Here is a 19,691-nt window from a genome sequence, read left to right on the forward strand (position 1 = left end):
ACCGGGAGAAGGCGGCAGGCGCCAGCAAGAAAAGACAAATTCTTTGCATTAGAAAACGTCAGTAATGGATTTGAAATAAACTTGAGGAGGGGGCTGTGGGCGCGCCAAGCCCGTATGGAGCCCCGGAGCTGACCACGCGCGCCAGCCCGTCGGGGGTCGGTGCGTAGCCCGCCAAAGCCCATCTTCTCTACCAGGTGGCCCAGCGAGTTTCCCGGCCCTAGAGGATCGGACAGAGCCGAGCCGGTTGGCTGACCGCGCATCCCTTCTTCCCTGCCCCGGGCCGGTCTGGAGGATGCCTGGGGCCCCCGCAGCCGTCTAAGTAACCGAGGAGTGAAGGAGGGCAAAGTCCCGGGCGGGATGGTGCAACAGAAGAGAGGTCGCGTTGGCGAAGCCAAGCGGGAAAGCTGCCAGCCGCCGGCCGCGGGCGAGAGGGCGCGGCTCCGCCGGGAGACCCCTGGTGAGCCGGGCTGGTGCAAGACCCCCAGCGGCCACATCAAGCGGCCCATGAACGCTTTCATGGTGTGGTCGCAGCACGAGAGGCGAAAGATCATGGACCAGTGGCCCGATATGCACAACGCCGAGATCTCCAAGAGGTTGGGCCGCCGCTGGCAGCTGCTGCAGGACTCCGAGAAGATCCCGTTCGTGCGCGAGGCTGAGCGGCTGCGTCTCAAGCACATGGCTGACTACCCAGACTACAAGTACCGGCCCCGTAAGAAGGGCAAGGGGGCGCCCAGCAAGGCGCGGCCCCGCCTCCCCAGCAAGACTAAGCCGTCGCTGTTGGGCCGCGGGGGTGGGGGGCGCAGGAAGGCGGCGGGGGAGTCTGGGGAGCAGCGCGGGGGAGGCCCGACTCTAGGGGAGGAGGTGGAAGCCGAGGACGAGGAGGAGGAGGAGGAGGAACTGTTGGAAGTGCGGCTGGTGGAGACTCCCGGGCGGGAGCTGTGGCGGATGGTCCCAGCGGGGCGGGCTGGGGGGCGACCCGGGGAGCGGGCAGGGGGGCCGCGCCCCGAGCCGCAGTCGGAGGAGGCGGGGTGCACCCCCGAGACTTCGAGATCCTCACAGAGCGGAGTGACCGCCAGCTCGCCCGTTGGCTCCCCGGCGCCCTCTTCCCTGGTCCCTTCGGATGAAGAGCGCGAGGAAGAAGAGGAGGGGAGGGAGGAGGAGGAGGAGGAGGAGGAGGAGGAAGAGCGGGAGGAGCCTCTTGGGTTCCTGCCCCGGCAACTCCCAGGGGCCATGGGCCCTGGCCTAGACTGCACCGCCCTCGACAGGGACCCGGACCAATTGCCTCCCGCAGGGACCTCGCACTTCGAGTTCCCGGACTACTGCACCCCCGAGGTGACCGAGATGATCGCTGGGGACTGGCTCATGTCCAGCATCGCGGACTTGGTCTTCACCTACTGAGCCAGGCACTCACTAGGTGACTCGGACTCCACAAATCAGGTCGCACTCAAAAACCAGCTGTTTACATACAGGAATCAGGTATTTTTGGCCTTCAGCCCCATCAAAGGCAAAGGCTTCCGCTGTCACCCCATCCCCGACTCAGAAGCCCTCAGCCATGCCCCCACACTCAGCTTCCCCTTCAACCCATCCCCTCTGGACACACCCCGCTTTTCGTGACTTGCACCCAGACACGCCCCTCTCTCCATCTTTCTAGACACACCCCTCTCTCCATACTCCTAGACACACCCCTCTCTCCATCCCTTAAACACAGATACACATGGGTTGTGGCTCCTTCAGTCCCCTACACACTGGCATGCTCCTTTCTCCATCCCATATACACACCCCTTTCTTTGTGGTGGAAGCATAGGGTAGTGGAACTGGATAGGAGAAAGATGAACCCCCTTCGAGTTCCAGCTCTTCCCCTAACCAGCTGTGTGACCTTGGGCAGGTGATTTGACTTCTCTCTGCCTAAATTTCCTGATCTATAAAATAAAGTGGTTGGAATAGATGACCCCTAAGGTCCCTTCCAGCTCTAGCAATCTATGAATCTCTCCCTTATACAGACACAGACACAGACACAGACACGTCCTTCTCTCCATCCTTTTTAGAGATACCATTCTCTCCATCCCTTAGGAAGGCAGTATAATGCTGCTCTGGATTGGGAGTCAGAGGATCTGGGTTCAAATTCCAGATTAGAATCACTACCTGTGTGACCTTGGGCAAATCCCCTTCACCTTTTGGGGCCTCAGTTTCCTCATCTGTAAAATGAGGGGGTTGGACTACATGGCCTCCTAAGGGCCCTTCCAGCTCTATATCTATGATCTTATAAAGCTCTCTCCATCTCTTCCATAAATCTATTTCTATCTCTTATACACATAATTTATTTTCCCCATTCTTTCCATATATGTCCTCCATCCAATTCCTTGGAAAGAACCCCCTTTCTCCATGTCATACACACACACACACACACACACACACACACACACCACCCTTATCCACTCCTCCCTCTTCTTCAAAGCGGAGGTCTCATCAGGGTGCACAAGCCCACCTCACTCAATTTCCCTGGCTGGGATGTGTTCCACCCATCACCCCATCCTGGCTCAGGGTTATGAGAGAGGCTGCATTGGCCTCTGCTCTAGTGATTCTCCCTGGAGCCTAGCTCCTCCTTATCCAGCTCCATGACCCCTATTCCTGTTCTCAGTTGTTCCCATAGTTTCCCCCTCCCTTCTTCCCTTCCCCTTCCTTCTGCCCCCTCCTACACTATCCCCCCAAACCTCTTCCTCTCAGTGACCAAGAGCTGAAGTTGTGACCTTGTTTCCTCCTTCCTTCATGTCCTGGACTTGCTACCTTTGAGGACAACCTGGGGTGCTGTCCGGTCACCAACCAGACCAGGGCAATCCACTCTGGACAAAGATAGAGGCAGAGGACACTCAACCTCAGCCCGTAACCACCTTATCAACTCTAGGTGACCTCAAAGCTCTGCCTTCTAAGAGAAACATTGGTGGGATGGTGAATTCCCTGGTTCTAAAGAGGATTTTTTTTCATTCTTTTGTTGAGAGGAGTCTGGGGGTACCCTTCAAGACACCCCTGAGGAATGATAACCCCTTTTTCCCTTCCTGCTTTTCATTTGTCCTACTGACTACCCTTTCCCAGGTGCACCTGGCCCCAGTCATCATCTGTAAAATGATGGGGTTGGAACAGATGACCTTGAAAAGACCTAGCACCTCATCTCTTAGCAGGATAGTGCTGCCCAAGGGAACTCCACCTGTGGGCCTTTCCTAAGGATGACTTTGTCCATCAGGTTCCCCAGAATAACCCAGGTCAGGCTGAAGCTTCAAGATCTAGACTCTGTTGACCTCAGCAGCTATCCTGCCTACACTCAGAGTGACAAGGTCTCCTTTACTGGTGGGCCTGGTGGCACCATCAAACCCTATTCTAGTGGCCAAGCCCCTTCAGGGGAGTCTTTTGTCTGGAACTTGGGGGGGTGGGGGTGGAGGGGAGGATGGCAGTAGACCTTCCCTCCCATTAAAAGCCTACTCTGAGAGTCATCCCTTCAATGCTAGGTAAGGTGGTGAAACAGATCAGAAAGCAGGACTTGCTGTTTAAAGCCCTACCTCCTCCACAGCCCTCTGGGCCCCCTAGGAAAGCCCCCCCCCAATAAATCGAGTACTTCCTGAGTACTCATATCCCCCCAAGAGGAGAGACAGCTAATCCCCAGATGAGGAACAACTAAGAGTGAGCCAGGCAGATTCTGCCTCTGCCTGACCATGGAATTTAGGGCCCTGCTGGTTTCTCCCTGCTAAGGATTAGGCCCACTGGTCAGGCCCTATTACCCTTGGCTATCTCTCAGCCATCCTAACCTCCTCCCCCTGAGTGGGGACTCAGTTCTCAGTGCCAAATGCTTTGATCAGTGTTATCATTCAGCTGGGGAAAGAGGCATGGAGAGGGCTTGGGGGCAGTGGCCAAGTCAGCAATCATTCTGCAAACTCCCTGGGGCATTTTCAGCCTCCTGAGTGGCTCCCCTGGGCTAAGAGGAATCAGCTGCAGGTCAATGGTTAAGCTTTGGCTTGGGGAGTCCAGAAGGAAGTGATGGGGATGGTCAGAGCATTGGAATTAGAATGAGTAACCTAGCACAAGAAGCCCAAGTTTTTGTCTTCTATGCTGTGCCACTGACCCTCTGTGCCTCAGTTTGCCCATCTTTGAAATGGGGACAGGTGCCTTTTCCTATGCATTTGGAGTATCTGGTTATGAAGTACAGTGCCTGGGGACTATTCCTAGCATATGGCTTTCCTGGGCTAAATAGAAATGCTAGCCAGGTCTGTCAAGGCCTGGATGCCACCTGTATCTCTTCCTGTCAGAGGGTGTCCGTCCTCTCTGTTGGACAGCCCACCCCCACCCTATGCTCTGCTCTCTTCCTTCCCCCTTACTCTGGCTTCCTGCCGTTTGCCTCCCTCAGCTATCTGGCACTCCACAGCCAGCCTCACTGGTTCCCCTCGTCCACTGCCCTTCCTCATCCCCTGTCTGCCCATCTCCCATCACTGCCCAGACCCTGCTGACATTGTGTGCCCCCACTCTGTCATAGGTTTAAATACCCACATACACAGATCTCTCAGGAACAAATGGGGACCCCTGGTCCCTCCACACCTCCTTCTGTGCCGTTCCCCACACAGGCCAGCATCTCTACAGGGATATCCTATCCCAACCCACCTACCAGCTACCCCCCTGTATGTGGTGCTCCAGTTCCAGGCCTCCTTTCTATCTCTTTCTTTTTCATTTCCTTTCTTTTCTTAATGTTGTATGAGTGAAGAGGTATCAATGTGTGTTGTCTTGGAGAACTAGTCTCATAGCTGAGAGGAGGATGGGAACAGCCCCCTCTCTGTGTGGAAGGGGCTGGAAGCCCTGGGCTCCAATATTGCTGCCCAATACCAGGACTGAATAAAGTATATGTGCCCTGAGCCTGTTCAGCCCCCTGCGTCTATTTCTCTTTCTCTCCTTTCCCCTACTTCCTCTATCAAGTCTTTGCTGAGCATCAGGTCTGCCCAGGAGAGGTATGAGAGAGCATACATGTCTCCTGATCCTTGGAAACCTGGCGATTAGTTGGGGAGACAAAGCCAGACCTCAACAATACACCTCGCCTCTAGTCAGAGCCTCCTGCTCCCCAAATTCCTCCCCATCATGATATATGGAATCCATTTTGAGGAGATAAAACTTTGCATTTACCAAATCATTAGATTCTGGCATTGGACAGGCCCGGGGGCCATCTGGTCCAATTGCCAACTAAAAGCAGGAGACTGCTTCACGTCAGCTCTGACAAGCAATCAGTCATTCAACCTGTTTGAACTCTTCTGGTAACAGAAGGCCCACTCCCCACCAAAGCTGCCTGTTCCATTGTGGAATTGCTCTCATTTTAGCAAGCTTTTTCAGCCATTCAACTGAAATCTGCCTCCATCTTCGAGCCCTTGCTCAACATTCTGGCCTCGGGGGCCAAGTACAACAGGATTCATGAGAGCCCTTCAAATACTTGAAAACGGCTGTGATGTCACCCTGAAAAATCTGTTCTCCAGGCTAAACATTCCTAGGTCCTTGGGTCAATGTAACCAGTTCCCTCCTTTGGACATACTCCAGCACCTCAATGTATCTCTTAAAGGAGAGCCCCCAGACTGGAAAAGATCAAGCTGAGGATGCAGATCCCCGTGAAATGAGAACATAGGGACTGAGAGCAAAAAGAGAGCACAAGGTGTAATGGAAAGAACTATGGGTGTGGAGTCAGAAGACCTGGGTTCGAATCACATCTCTACTGCTTTATTCTTGTATGACTCTGGACAAATGCCTTTCCCACTTAGTATCTCCATTTCCCCTGTAAAATAAAGATGCTGGACTAGATTATCTTTAAGACCCCCTACAACTCTCAAGTTGTTTGTTTGTTTGTTTGTTTGTTTTAAATCCTGTGACTCCAACAGAGAACCGGAGGGAGGATGTACCTTTCAGCTCTGACAATCTATGTTCCAAGGCCCATTCAGGCTTAAGCATCCTCAGATTCTGCCTGCATCTGGGATGAGATAAGACTTGAGAAGTGAGGGGGAGGGGAAACCCTGTCTAGGATCATGGCGACACCTGCTGGCTAAATTCTGGTAGTATCCTGACTTTTGTTCAATCCTGGAAGGAGGGGGAAGGGGGTGAAAACAGCTATTCCACCTTAAGGAAAGGAACCCCTGTCATAAATTAATGATACACATAACCATATAACACAGAATGTCAGAGATGGGAGGAACCTTAGAACAGATTGTCATAGGTGGGAGAGACTTTGGAACATAGAATGTCAGAGCTGGGAGGGGCCTTGGATCATAGAACATCACAGCTAGTAGGTAGGAAACCTAGAATATAGACTGTCATAGTTGAAAGGGAACTTGGAACTGGAAAGGACCTTAGACTATAGGATATTGGAACATAGGGCCACAGGATGTCTGCAGAGTAAGAAACTTAAAGGATTATCTTATTCCCCCCCCCAAAAAAAAAAGGTTGAATTCCAGATTTATCAACTATTTACCGAGTTCCTGCTGTGTGAGGAATACAAAGTGGGGGAGAATACAAAGAAGTGGAAGAGAGTCAATAAGATAGCTTCCTACCTTTCCAAAGCTCAGGAGTTCATTAGAAAATATCTCACCAATTGATAGATGATCAAAAGACAAGAAGTTTTCAGATGAAATAATCAAAGGCACCTATAGCCATATGAAAAAAAATGCTCTAACTCACTATTGATAGGAGAGATTCAGGTCAAAACAATTCTGGGTACTCCCTCATACCTATTGTCTTGGATAATAGGACAGCAGAGGAAAATGACAAATGCTGTGGAGGGAAATGAGATATTAATACATTCTTGGTAAATTGTAAACTGATTCAAACATTCTTTTTTTGGGGGGGTGTTTTTTTTTTTGGCGGGGCAATGGGGGTTAAGTGACTTGCCTGGGGTCACACAGCTAGCAAGTGTCAAGTGTCTGAGGCTGGGTTTGAACTCAGGTCCTCCTGAATCCAGGGCCAGTGCTCTATCCACTGCGCCACCTAGCTGCCCCTGATTCAAACATTTTGTAGAACAATTTGGAACTATGGCCAAAGGGCTATAAAACCATGCATACTCTTCGACCTAGAAATACCACTACTAGGTTGGTATTCCTAAAAGAGATTTTTTAAAGTTGAATTCAAAATTGGGGTGATATCCATCAGTTGGGGGAATGGCTGAACAAATTGTGGGATGAGATTAGGATGGAAGACTATTGTACTATAAGAAATGATGAGCAGGATGCTATCAGAAGGACTTAGGAAATATGGAGCTCTGGATCTCTTGTAAAACTAGAGAAAAATACTTAGAAAACCTCGTATAAGCAAGTGGTACAAGGCATAGTCTAGCCACTAAGGCATTCAGAGGTGGGAAATCACTGTGGTCTGGAACAGTCCAAGAGCTTCCTGGAAGAGCCAGGCCTCAAAGTAGGAGGTTTCAGAAGCATCATCTGACCCCTCAGCCACAAACAGTTCCAAGAATCAGGAAATTCACAGAGGAGAAAGCAAGACCTTCATGGTAGAAAGGGCAAGCATCAAGTTTGGGCTCAGAGGCCCTGGATTTGCTTCCTGGCTCTGACTATGTTTGCTGAGTAAACTGGGGAAAGTCACTTGGCCTGTATTTGCCTCTCTGGTTTCTTTTTTCATATAAGGACTGGACGAGCTGGCCACTGAAGTCCCTTCTGCTTCTGGAATCTGTTAAACAGGAGGAATGATGGTCCTTTTGCGGCTTACCTCACAGCCTTGTTGTGGGGGTAAAGTCCTAGAAAAAAAATAGCTTATTTATATAGTTTGTTAAGGTTTACACAATACTGTCCCACAGCAACCTCGGGAAGTTGAATTGTATTCTAGTTTAAATGTCTAGATAACACACATTTACACAGTGCTCTTGTCAACAACATCACTGAAGTAGGAAGGTTTCTGCGCCTTCCTTCCTGAAGCCAAGAGGTAGATGAACCAAGACTTGCTGTGGGCTGCAGAGATCAAAGAACCATAGGATTTAGAGCTGCAGAAAACTATAGGGATCATCTAGCCCAATTCCCATATAGATGAGGAGAGAGGGGAAGAGGGCTTTTCTGGTGACAGAGAGGGCATTCAAACCCAGGTCCCCTGACTAAAGCATGATTATTGTGACACACATCCAGGCCTTAAAGAAGGATGGATAAGTACCAGAACCAAACCAGTTGTTCCCTAGGGCTCACAGTCAATTGTCGGGGGGGGGGGGCGAAATAGGGCAATGAGGGTTAAGTGACTTTCCCAGGGTCATATAGCTAGTAAGTGTCAAGTGTCTGAGGCCAGATTTGAGCTCAGGTCCTCCTGAATCCAAGGCCGGTGCTTTATCTACTGCACCACCTAGTTGCCCCTCACAGCCAATTTTGGGAGGATGAGGGTCATCATGGACCTAGGAATACCAAGATGATATACGTCACACTTTTACAGGGATATAAACGGAGAGCAGCATTTCTGATCCTGGTGGACTTTTCAGAAGATCTCTCTAAGTGCAGAGCCCAGAGGCAGCATCAGATTCTATCCTTCAGCTATTCGTAGAATCACAGACTAGTGGGGAGGGGGAGGGGATCTTCACAATCACTGAGTCCAGCTCCTTTTTACAAAGGGTGAAACTGAGGCCCAGAGAAATGACTTCTGAGAAGTCATATAGCTAGGGGCAGAATTGGCGTTTAAATTTAGGTCTTCTGACTCCCATGGACACATATACACAGACGCCTTAATTCCCTGTTTCCCCAACCCAGGTCCCAGGTTCTAGGACTCTGAGAAGACTACTGAATATTTGAGACTAGAAACAAATTAGAGATGGAAGAGGAGTTTGAAGAGAAGGAGATTGAAGAATCTGGGAAAGGGAGATATTAACCCTCCCCCCCCCCCCCCGCCCCCGCCGCCCTGCCACACACACAAACCTTCAAGCTGCTTTTCTTGAGTGGACTGAGGGCGTGGGGGGGGGGGGAGCGGAATCAGTCTAAACCTTCAGAGGTGGAGGTTAGAAGGCAAGGGACATATATAACCTGTATCCAATTGCTTACCATTTTAGGAAGAGGGAAGGAAGGGAGAAACACTCAGAACCCAAAATGAATGTAAAAATTAATGCTAAGATTTGTCTTTACATACAATTGGGGGAAAATAAAATACTATTTTTTCTTGCAGGGCAATGAGGGTTAAGTGACTTGCCCAGGGTCACACAGCTAGTAAGTGTCAAGTGTCTGAAGTCGCATTTGAACTCAGGTCCTCCTGAATCCAGGGCCGGTGCTCTATCCATTGCACCACCTAGCTGCCCCCTAAAATACCGTTTAAAAATGAAGGCTGGGGGACAGGACATTTCTGGGTGGGGTACCCCTTCTTCAAAGAAATTGGCTTCCTTTCTTTGATCCTTTCTTGGGACAGAAGTAGCGAAAGGAAGGAAGAGTAGGTGGTGGGGATAAAGGAGAAGAAAGGGTTAGAGAAAAGGAGAGAGGGGGAGCAAGAAGAAACAGGAGAGGAAAGAAGAGACCAGAGAACACAGGACGTTAAAGCCAGAAGGATCCTAAGAACAGAGAATCTTAGAGATAGCAAAGAGGAGGCTTTAAAAAAATACTTAACCCAAGTCTTTCATTGTGTAGATGAGGAAATAGGTTAAGAGAGGAGTGACTTGTTTAAGGTTACCATCAGTGGCAAGGAAATGGGGGAGAGAGAAAAGAAAGAAAAGACATAGAGAAGAGAGAAGAGGAAAAGAAGAATGAGAGAAGTGGCTACTTCTAAGCTGGACATCTGCCTGAATATCCCCAGCTTCCCCGAGCTCCCTAGCAACCAATGGCCACCCCCACCCCCATCCTCTGGTGTATCCTAGCAACCAATGCCTCAGCTCAGTTTTTCTCAGGTTTCCTAGCAACAGAAGGTCAGGCCACCTTCCCAACAGGTGGGGGTGGGGAGTGGGTTAGACCCTCCTTGCCAAGATCAAGACTTAACTCTGGATCAGTAGTAGGGTGGATCATGTCAGGGGTGAAGACCCGGTGCCTGGAGTCAGGACAAAGCCTAGGCAGAGCTTCCTGAGCCACTGTGGGAAAGTCCCTGACCCTTCCTGCCTTTTTTCTATTGGGTTAGCGTCCTGGCCTTGTTTCTTGTGCACCTGGGGTTCAACAGCCTGTCTCCGGCTGCTGCTAGGAAATGGCCTGGCTCCACCCCACAGAGTCCTCCTCTCCACATGGGTTGGGAGAGGATTTTGCCTGAAGATTGAATGCTGGGGGAGCCTTTGCTGGCCCTGCCTGAAAGGAGGGTGTGTAAAATTAACGAAGACCATAACTAGGGACCCAAGGTGGCCAAGCAAAAAAGGAGTTAGGGGAGTGATTGGGGTAGGGCCTGAGCAGAATGCTACCTGGAGAGAAAAGTCCTGCTATAGACCGGCAATCCCCATTGGGTTCAGACTTCCTTGCCCCACGCTGGCAGGGCTTCCCAAGGGTACAATGCGGAATATGCTCTAAGACATGCTAATGAGGCCTGGTTAAAGAGGGTACAAATCTCCCCAGCCCACTATTGCCTCCAGGGGTCTGGCTGACCATTCCGATTCCCAATGGCCAAAGCTGGGGGATTTAATCCTACCCCTGGGGAGTGGGAAAGGACTTGGGGGAAGGTGAAGGAAAAAAAGAAAAAGGGAAATGGATAAGCACTGGAGACTGAGCAGGGGGCAGATAGAAAGAACAGTTCCCTCAGACTAGATACTTGGGGAAAGGGCAGCTTTGGGAAAAACCTAGAGGAGAAAAGAGGCTTTTAAAATGTGGGAAGGGAATTATTTCTCCAGAGTTCCCCAAAGCTCCATGGAGTTAGACTGTCCCTAGACGTCTGGATAGAATCTTACTGATAGAATGGGGTATCTGTGAAAGGGGAGGTGACTCAATGAAGAGGCTCGGTTCTCATTTAAGGAACGAGGCTCGGTGGGTGGGCTGAGGGGGGGGTCGGTTAGTTGATTGTGGGTTCATTTAGAGATGAGGGCTCAGCGAAATATGACGCGAGCTTAGCGAGGGGATGGGGGAAGAACGCATTGTGGAAGATAGGGGCTCGGTAAGGGGGGAAGGGAGCTCCATGAAGAGATGAGGGGGTGCTTAGTGAGAAGATGGGGGTTAAATTCCCCAGGAAAACCAAGTACCACCCAGCTCTGCCCAGCCTGTGGCAGCTCCAGAGAGTAGCGGGAGGTGCCATTTCTAGAAGCTACCTGGGGCTGGTGAAGCAGTGCCATGGACTCCAGCACTGTCACCCCCCACCCTCCTCCCCACCTCCCACCCTCCCTCCGCAGAGTGGTTCTTGCGCAAGCGCCAGCTCAACCCAGCACAGGGGAGGCTGCGGGCTTCGAGGTGAGCGCAGCCCGCCGCGCTCCGACACCCCTTCAGCCCCAGTCCCAGCCTTCTCTCCCAGGACTAACCCCAGAGCCAGCTCTTTTGGCCCGGGGGTTGTCTTTCCTCTCCCGTCAGGCCGTGCCAGGCAGTCGGGGGACCCCAGGGAGGCAGACGGTGCTCTGAGGTCGAGTATGGCAGTACCCCTGGCCTAGGTAAGCAGTATGGGGGTCCAGGGCGCTTCATCAAGGCATGGAGGTGCCCAGGTCCTAGTCCTGGGACCAATAGCGGGAGGAGGGGACCCGATCTAACCCGACCCGACTCTGCCCTGGGGAAAAAAAAAACAGAGGTGCTAGACTGGTATTCCTTATATCCCTGTGGGATGCCTCAGATCGGGGCTATGCACCACTTCTGTGCCTCAGTTTCCCCGTTAGAGGAAAGGGTCGGGCAGTGCTGTGGGCAACTGGAATATACCATAGGAATATAAATACACTTCCCTCTAAAGGGATAAGGGTAGGAAGCCTGGAAGAAACACTCCTTGGAGGTCTTTGTAGGGGGGGTGGGGGGTGGGCAGGGGGGAGGGAGTAGAAACCTGAACCGGACAGGATCTCTCTCCAGGAAGGCCTCACCTTGGAAAAAGCCCCGAGCGAGGGCTGGAGGCAAGGAAAGCGTGGAGGACCAAAACATGAAGAAAGACCACGTCTCTATTTCTATCCATTCTCCACTCCCTTTACTGCCCCCCTCCCCTTGTCCCTTCTCTCCCTCTCCCATTCTAGAGCTGACTCACAGGTTGTCTGCTGTAGTCAACAGCCTAGTGTCTCTCCACCTCCTAATTCTCCACTCCCCCCTCCATCAGGAGCTGACTCGACCTGTAGCCATTATCCCCTCCATAGTTCCCTTCTTCCTCCCTCTTACACCCCTTCTTATATTGCTGATTCACCTGTAGCCATCAGCCCTTCCCCCTCAAACATTCCCCCCTTTCCCTTTCTCCCTCCTTACCCCGCCCCCATCCCACTGCAGCCAGCTTTCCCCCTCCCTCCTCCATCTCTGGCCAGTCTTGAGACTGTTTCCATGGCAACTCTCACTCTAAGCTTTCCACTGGCTGGTCCTCCCCCTCCCCCAGTCCAGCGGCAGAGACCCAGAATAGGGGGAGGAGGTGTGGCCAGAGAGACCGGAGAGGAGGCTCCAAGGTCACCTTCCTCCTCTTCTTCCTCTTCTTCCTCCTCTTCTTCATAAGGAAAGAGCTGCATTTAGAGGAAAGAGATATAGGGCCAAAATAGGGGAAGGCAGTAGATCCTGCTTATAGAAAGGATGGTGTTATTAAGGAAGGCCCAAGCACACCTCCATTCCCTAGCTTTTAGTTCCCCCCTCCTTCAGTTGCTCCCCCTTCCCCTTCCCCCCTCCCCCTTCATTAATAAATGAAGGCTTGAATAAAGCCCTGTTTCCAGCCCAGAAATCCCACAGTCCTCCCCAACTCTTAACCCAGTCCTTTTCACACCTTACCCTCTATGAAGCCCCTTTGTTTCCCTCCCATGCCCACTCTCGAAGGGCACTCTCTCCCCCTTAGATTCCTATCTCCATCCATCCTTCCTAGGCTATGCACTGCCACCTAAAGTCTAAGAGTGAGATCCATCTCTCTGCCCATAAAGCTCCCTAACTGGCCAGCTCTTCATACTCCCTGAAATTTTGAAATTGAATTGAAGAGATCTAGATTCTAATTCTAGTTTAGCCATTCCAAGCTGCATGACCTTGGGAAAGTCTTCAAGCATATAAAGGCTGTCCTAAAGCTGAGAAAGCTGGCTTTGTTCTTCTGCCTGGCCTGGAAAGAAAGATTGGGGGGGGGGGGGGAAATGGGGAAGAATAACCTGAAAGCATATTGCAGCTTCTTCTTGGAGTAAGAACTTCCTAACCATCACACCTGTCCAACAACAAAACAACAGCACTTCCGAGTGGGCATGCGCGAGAGCACGTGTGCGCGCACACACACACACACACACACACACACACACACACACACACACCTTTAGAAATAATGATAATTTAAGAGATAGTGACTTCCCCATCCCTAGAAGTATCCCAGCAAGAGCTGGATTATTACTTGTTGGGTATGTTGTAGGGAGTGTCATAGATTTAGAGCTGGAAGGTCATCCAGTCTAACCCCTCCCCCTCATTTAACAGATGAAGAAATTGACCCTCAGAGAAGTTAAATCACTTGCCCAAGGTCATATTCAATATATAGATTTTAACTTGGGTCCTCTGACTCCAAGCCCAAGATTTGGAATACCTTTCTGAACAGAGAATTCCAAGAGCAACCAGGTGGTGCAGTGGATAAAGCACCAGTTCTGGAGTCAGAAGGACCTGAGTTCAAAGCTGACCTCAGACACTTGACACTTACTAGCTGTGTCACTTAACCCTCATTACCTGGGGGGGGGGGAAGAGAGAGAGAGAGGATTCCTATGCAATCCCTCAGACCCCTTTTGGATCCAGGAATTTTTCATAACATATATATATATAAAATAAGTATACATTACCTTTTACTGTTGCCAAATTTTTCTGTACCCACACATTCAGTTATATGACTCCATATGTAGTCTCGACCCACAGTTTAAGAAGCTTTGGACTAGATGACTTCTGAGATCTCTCCCTCCAGTTCTCAGATGCTTTCATTTCAAGTCACTAAATCTCTCTGAACCACAGTTTCCTCCTCTGTAAAATGAAGCTGTTGGACTAGATGGATGATCTCTTAACTCAAACTTCCCAGTTTAAACATTCTCAGTTGTAAGATCCTTTCCAACTCTGACATTGGTTAAGCTGTGATTCTTGAATTCTTAGATTCTTTCATTACAATTCACTTAACATTCTCGAGTACTTTTGACTCCAGAAAGAAGGCTTTAGGATCCAAATGCAAATAGCTATGGAAAGGGAAAGGGGTCATACCTTAATCTCTTAATAGGCAAAACCCTGTTGGGGGTGGGCGTGGGGTTGGTTCATCTAATTAAATAAACATTTGGTAAGTACCTATTATGTTCTGAGCACTAGGCATTAGGGATAGAGACTGGTGCTGTCATTTTATTGATATAGGGAACTCTTAAGGGAGGCACCACCCTCTACTAATCTAGATCTACACCTATGTAACTTAAAGTCTTAGAGAGTTACCTAGGGCATTTAGAGATTGAGTGACTTGCTCAGGGTCACACAGCTAATGCACATTGGGGGATGGGGGAGGCTTGAACAGGTCTTCCTGACTCCAAAGTTGGTTCTGTCTGCACTCTGCCTTGTAGCCTTCACTGGGAATAAAAAAACGAAAAACAATATGAACATGACCCTCAAGAAACTTACAACCTTCTAAGGGAGACGTAAGTAAGTGTAATGAAAGTGAATGTAACTGGGGAAGAGAAGAGACCCAGACAAAGAGTTATCAGATCTAATTCTTACACAAATGCCACTCAACGGGCTGTTGGGATCCAAGAACCCAGAGGATCGTGAGGAAGAAACCCAGACTGAATGTGAGATGGTGATGAAGAACCCTGTTTGAGTTGTGTGGGAGGAAAAGAGGGAAGAAAGTCAGGATGCCTAGAGAGCAGAAAGGACCCTCTGAGGTATATGGAAAGGAGAAAATGCACTTTCCCTTTCAAAGATGCCTTGGCCATCTGTTGTAAACTGATTTCCCCCAATAATTATGTTGGAAGGCTAGAGGATCACAGAATTTAGAGCAAGAAATACCTTTTAAACATAGAGTACAGAATGTCAGGGCTGGAAGATCCCATCCCTAGAAATTTCCTGGTTTTACAGATAAGCAAACTGAGGTCCACAGAGCTGAAAAGATTTACCCAAGTTCAAATAGCATATGAGAAACAAGTGGAATTCAAATTCTGACTTTCTACCACACCAGAGCAGAGTAGTTAGAAAAGGGTTATGGAGGAAGTAGGACTTGAAACAGGTTTCATACCCCATTTGGTATGTTAAAGGTAAGACCTGGGGGCAGCTAAGTGGCACAGTGGATAAGGCACCGGCCCTAGATTCAGGAGGACCTGAGTTCAAATTCAGTCAAGGTGACACTTGACACTTACTAGCTATGTGACCCTGGGCGAGTCACTTAACCCTCATTGACCCGCAGAAAACAGAAAACAAACACAAAAATGAACACAAAACAAGGTAAGATCTGGCCTAGGGGACTAATGGGCTGTGGAGTACTTTTGGGAGCTCTGATCTTAAGCCCTAATTTTTCCTCCCACTCTCAGACAGAAAAATGATGCCTGCTCGAGAAAGGCCATGTGCCTGCGGCCGTGGTCCCCACGAGGACCATGGGAAATGGAATGGGGTTCGTTCCTACCTGCACCTCTTCTATGAGGACTGCGGAGGTGCAGCCCACCCTGAGGAGGTGGAGGACCCCACTCCAAATAACCAGGACACTTGTGACTGGTCCTCCTCCTTCTGGAAGGTAAGCCTTTGCCACCTCCCCCTCCAAATTGCTGGCCTTAGCCCAGAATTTGAATTGTCAGAGTTTTAGGGACTCAGAGGAGGGAGAAGTAACAATAAGCTGAGGTGATCAAAAAAGATTTCTAAAATAAAGCAACATTTGAGGTACACCTTGAGGGACAGGTGAGATACAAAGGGAGGTAAGAATGAGTGTTGAGGGGAGGGAGCCTTTGGAGAAAAGACTGGCTTGTCTGGAATAGGTCTTCTTGACTCTGATGCCAGCTCTCTATACACTATACCAGGCTGCCTCTCCGTCTACCATCTCAAGCCCACTAAACTGGTAGAGTGGATACAATTAGATGCTGTGGGGCTATGGGCAAACAGGTGTGCTATTACATTGTTGGTGGAGCTGTGAATTAGTGAATCTTTTGGGAAAGCAAACTGGTGATATAATCATAAAAGCAACAAGACGGATCATACTCTTTTGACTCAGAGATCCTACTATCCATAAGGAAGTTATGCTCTAATAGTCCAGTGGATCTCATCAATGTGGGTACTCTATCCTCTCATGCAGATTGCAATTCATCCATACTTTCTCATCCCATACAAAACTTGCCCATGTTCTTCTGTAAAATATCCATAGAAGATCCATCCAATGTGCCACAGGTCTTCTCTGATTCAATTAATATTTTGTGGGTGCCAGTAATATTCAGGTTATCTATATGTTATATCTCAGCCTTGGTACATGAACTGTCCATCTCCTTTGCCAGTGATTCATGTCCTCGAGGATACCTATTACATCATCATGCTACAGTCATTGTTGATAATATGCTACATCCTGATCACACCCACCACCTTTTCCATTGCTCTTTGGGTCAGCCCTTTGAGGCTGTGAATTTTTTGAACTTTTGTTCCATGGTTCACCTAGCCAAGACATACATAGCACTGGATTATTTCTACAGTCTACCCATCCAATGGAATATCATACTCTAAGTGATATACATTTTTCATCCACTTGGTTCTTCCTGTATGACTACATAGTTCATATGAATACTATATTTGTAATAGCTCACCTCATACCCCACCCCCAAAGCTGGAACAAGGTAGTATGGCGTAAAGGAATTTCATACCACTGGATTTGATTGATTGAAATTAAAGGACCTGGGTTCAAGTCCCAGTTCAAGTTTACTATTCATGTAATCTTGGGAAATCACTTATCCTCATTGGGGCTCAGTTTTCTCATCGGTAAAATGGCTGGGAGGTGGGAACGCAGTTGGACTACATGACCACTAAGGTCTTTTCTGAATACTATAAAGACCATTTACAAAATTGAAACAACCCATTTTTACTGACTGCCCTAAGTATGGATGTCGCTAGTTGCCCACCCACCCCCTACCCCCACCACCTGTCTTCCTCTTCCCAGGGAATTGTGTCCTTGTCACTCCTCTTGCTGCTTCTGGGAGCTGCTGCCCTGACCACGGGCTATGCTGTGCCACCTAAGTTGGAGGGCATCGGAGCGGGAGAGTTTCTGGTTCTGGACCAGCGAGCAGCTCAGTACAACAAGGCTCTAGGCACTTGCCGCCTAGCTGGCAGTGCTCTCTGTGCTGTTGCTGCGATTCTGCTGAGTACTTGCATGCTCTTGGTCCTGTTGACCCGACTCAAGCCAGAACCCAAGGCAGAGCCTGTGGACAGGGAGGATGAAGAAGCGCAGCAGCTGGCACCCATCCTATGCCAGAGGCCCCAGAGCTGGTGGGGACCTGGGCTTCCCTTCCACTGTCATGAGTATCCCCTTTGGTCCCTCATGGGTCCAGACTATTGGGCCCAAGTGAAAGTCCTAAGCCTAGCTCAGGAAGAGCCCACTAGTGGGAGGGGGCACCACTGATTCAGAATTTGTGTGTTCCTGCCCTTTGGGGCCACTCTTCTGCTCGACATTCCTTTCCCCCTTTCTGTCTCCTTTTCCTTCCTGATCCCCATGGGACACTTGATCCACTGCTACTCACCCACTCCCATCCCCAAGAAATTAGACCAAGGGGTGGAATGCCCAGGGTTAGGGGCCTCTACTGTTCCTTCCCCCATCCTTATTGGGGAATGGCCAACAGGGAAGAGTCCCCCCAAAAGCACAACACAGCTCCCTCTTTTTCTAGCCTGGAACCTGGATCTCATGAACTCACTCTGCCACTGAAGAACTGTGTGATCTTGGGTAAGTCTCTCCTCTCTTGGCTTGTTTTCCTTTCCATTCAAGAGCTAAAAACTTGCTAAGGTTCTTCCTAGCTCTGATTGTCTATGGTTCTATATTCTAACATTATGTGTACCTTCCAGCTCTAAAATTCTACATTCCATCCTCTAACATGTTCTGTTCTAAGGTTCCTTCCAAGCTCCAGAATTTTATGGTCTGTGTTTTAAAGTTCTATATTCTCAGGTCACCAATGTTCTATGTTCCTCATATTCTGTGTTCTAAGGTCCCTTCCAGCTCTGTCATTTTGTGACTCAGACACTCAAAGTCTTTGTCTCTTCATAGAAAAAGTAATTTGGGAGGGAGATGAGATAGGACCCCTGTGCATGTATCCCTTCCTAAGATGGTTAAACTTATCTCCCTCCCCTCCCCTCAAAAAGGATGCTTCCTGCCTCCCTTAACAGGTCATCATGTATTAAGAAATCCTCATATTTGCATCTCACTTTAAAGCACTCATATCTATCGTACCATATGATCCTCACAAAAATTCTGTGAGAGAGGCAAAGCTAGGATAATTATTTCCATTTTACAGAGGAGGAAACCGAGGACCAAGCTGAGGAAGAGACTTTCCTATCTCAAAGAGAGTCGGTGGCAGAAGTGGAAAACAGACCCAGGTCACCCGATTCCCACTCCAGTGCTATTTCCAACGAACTAGCTCCCAGGGGTGGGGAGCTGGGCTTTCTGGATGGAGACATGAGTGTATCCCTGGAAGAAATCGATGTGTCCATGCTCTGCCCCCCCAAGCCAGTTTCTCAAGTATCCCCATCCTGGGTTCAACAGCAAGAGGTATCCTTTCTCCCATCACCACCAGGGGGCAACCTGTGCCCAGGACTGGCATAGGGAGGGAGTTGGAGTTCATCCTGCTTATCTGAAAAACCACCTGGCTACCAGAGTCTCAGCTCCACTGGTGTATAGGGTCACTGGCCTAACCCCACTTTTGCCTGACCCCCAAGCCCTCTCTGTTTCCTGCTTCCCCTGTCTTCTCCCTCAATAAAAAGTCAGGATGGATCTTGAGAACCTCTTCTCTCCTACCCAGACAATGATGACATGAAGGGCAGGCAGAGGTGTAGATACCATGTAGGGGAGGCACCAAAGAGGGTGGTAAGATCATGCTGTGGGCAGCCTGGATGGTGGGTGCCTTGGGAAACAACTTGGGATGTGGTCCCCATGGACGGAGAAAACCTGGGGGTGTAGGTACTTTGGAGGAAAGTCACTTTGGGACGGACACTGTGGAAGGCAGACACCTTGAGGTATGGGCACCATAAAAGTAGATACCTTGGGATGTGTAGTTATCTTAAAGTATGGGCATCACTTTGAGATGCTGCCCCAACTGAGGATGGGCACTATGGATGATGGGCACATTGGTGTGTATCTACTATGAAAGGTGGGTATCTTGGGATGTGGGCACATAGGATATGGATACTATGGGGGGCAGGGGGAAAACACTTGGGGATATGGTCCCATGGAGATTTGGGGGGTTAGGGCATGTGGAAGGCAGGCGGATCCTGGGCACCCTGGGTGGCAAGTGGGCCTGGGTACCTCAGGGCACCATGGTCAATTAAGGAGAAGTCTAGAGAGACCTGTCACCTCCCTCTGCCATCCCCACCCAGGAAAACCTGGCCCTTCCCCCAACCCCCACCTCTCCAGCAGAAAAACAAGAGAGACAATAGGGCCTTCAGGTTTAAGAAGTGCCCTTGGGGGGCAGCTAGATGGTGCAGTGGATAGAGTACCAG

General features: G+C 49.7%; 2 protein-coding genes across 2 annotated transcripts; both read left to right on the forward strand.

The window, feature by feature from the left end:
- Positions 1-211: 211 nt before the first annotated feature.
- SOX12 (SRY-box transcription factor 12) lies at positions 212-2,204 on the forward strand. The gene has a single exon (XM_043980439.1). The coding sequence runs from the start codon at positions 358-360 to the stop codon at positions 1,396-1,398; it is 1,041 nt and encodes a 346-aa protein (XP_043836374.1). The 5' UTR covers positions 212-357; the 3' UTR covers positions 1,399-2,204.
- Positions 2,205-11,383: 9,179 nt separating this feature from the next.
- On the forward strand, positions 11,384-18,966 carry NRSN2 (neurensin 2). Its single transcript, XM_043990323.1, has 5 exons — positions 11,384-11,521; positions 15,548-15,747; positions 17,149-17,474; positions 17,870-17,925; positions 18,491-18,966. The coding sequence occupies exons 2-5, from the start codon at positions 15,556-15,558 to the stop codon at positions 18,796-18,798; spliced, it is 882 nt and encodes a 293-aa protein (XP_043846258.1). The 5' UTR covers positions 11,384-11,521; positions 15,548-15,555; the 3' UTR covers positions 18,799-18,966.
- The last annotated feature ends 725 nt before the right edge of the window (positions 18,967-19,691 follow it).

The sequence above is a fragment of the Dromiciops gliroides genome, chromosome 2, assembly GCF_019393635.1.
Source record: "Dromiciops gliroides isolate mDroGli1 chromosome 2, mDroGli1.pri, whole genome shotgun sequence".
In the NCBI taxonomy this organism is placed as follows: domain Eukaryota; kingdom Metazoa; phylum Chordata; class Mammalia; order Microbiotheria; family Microbiotheriidae; genus Dromiciops; species Dromiciops gliroides.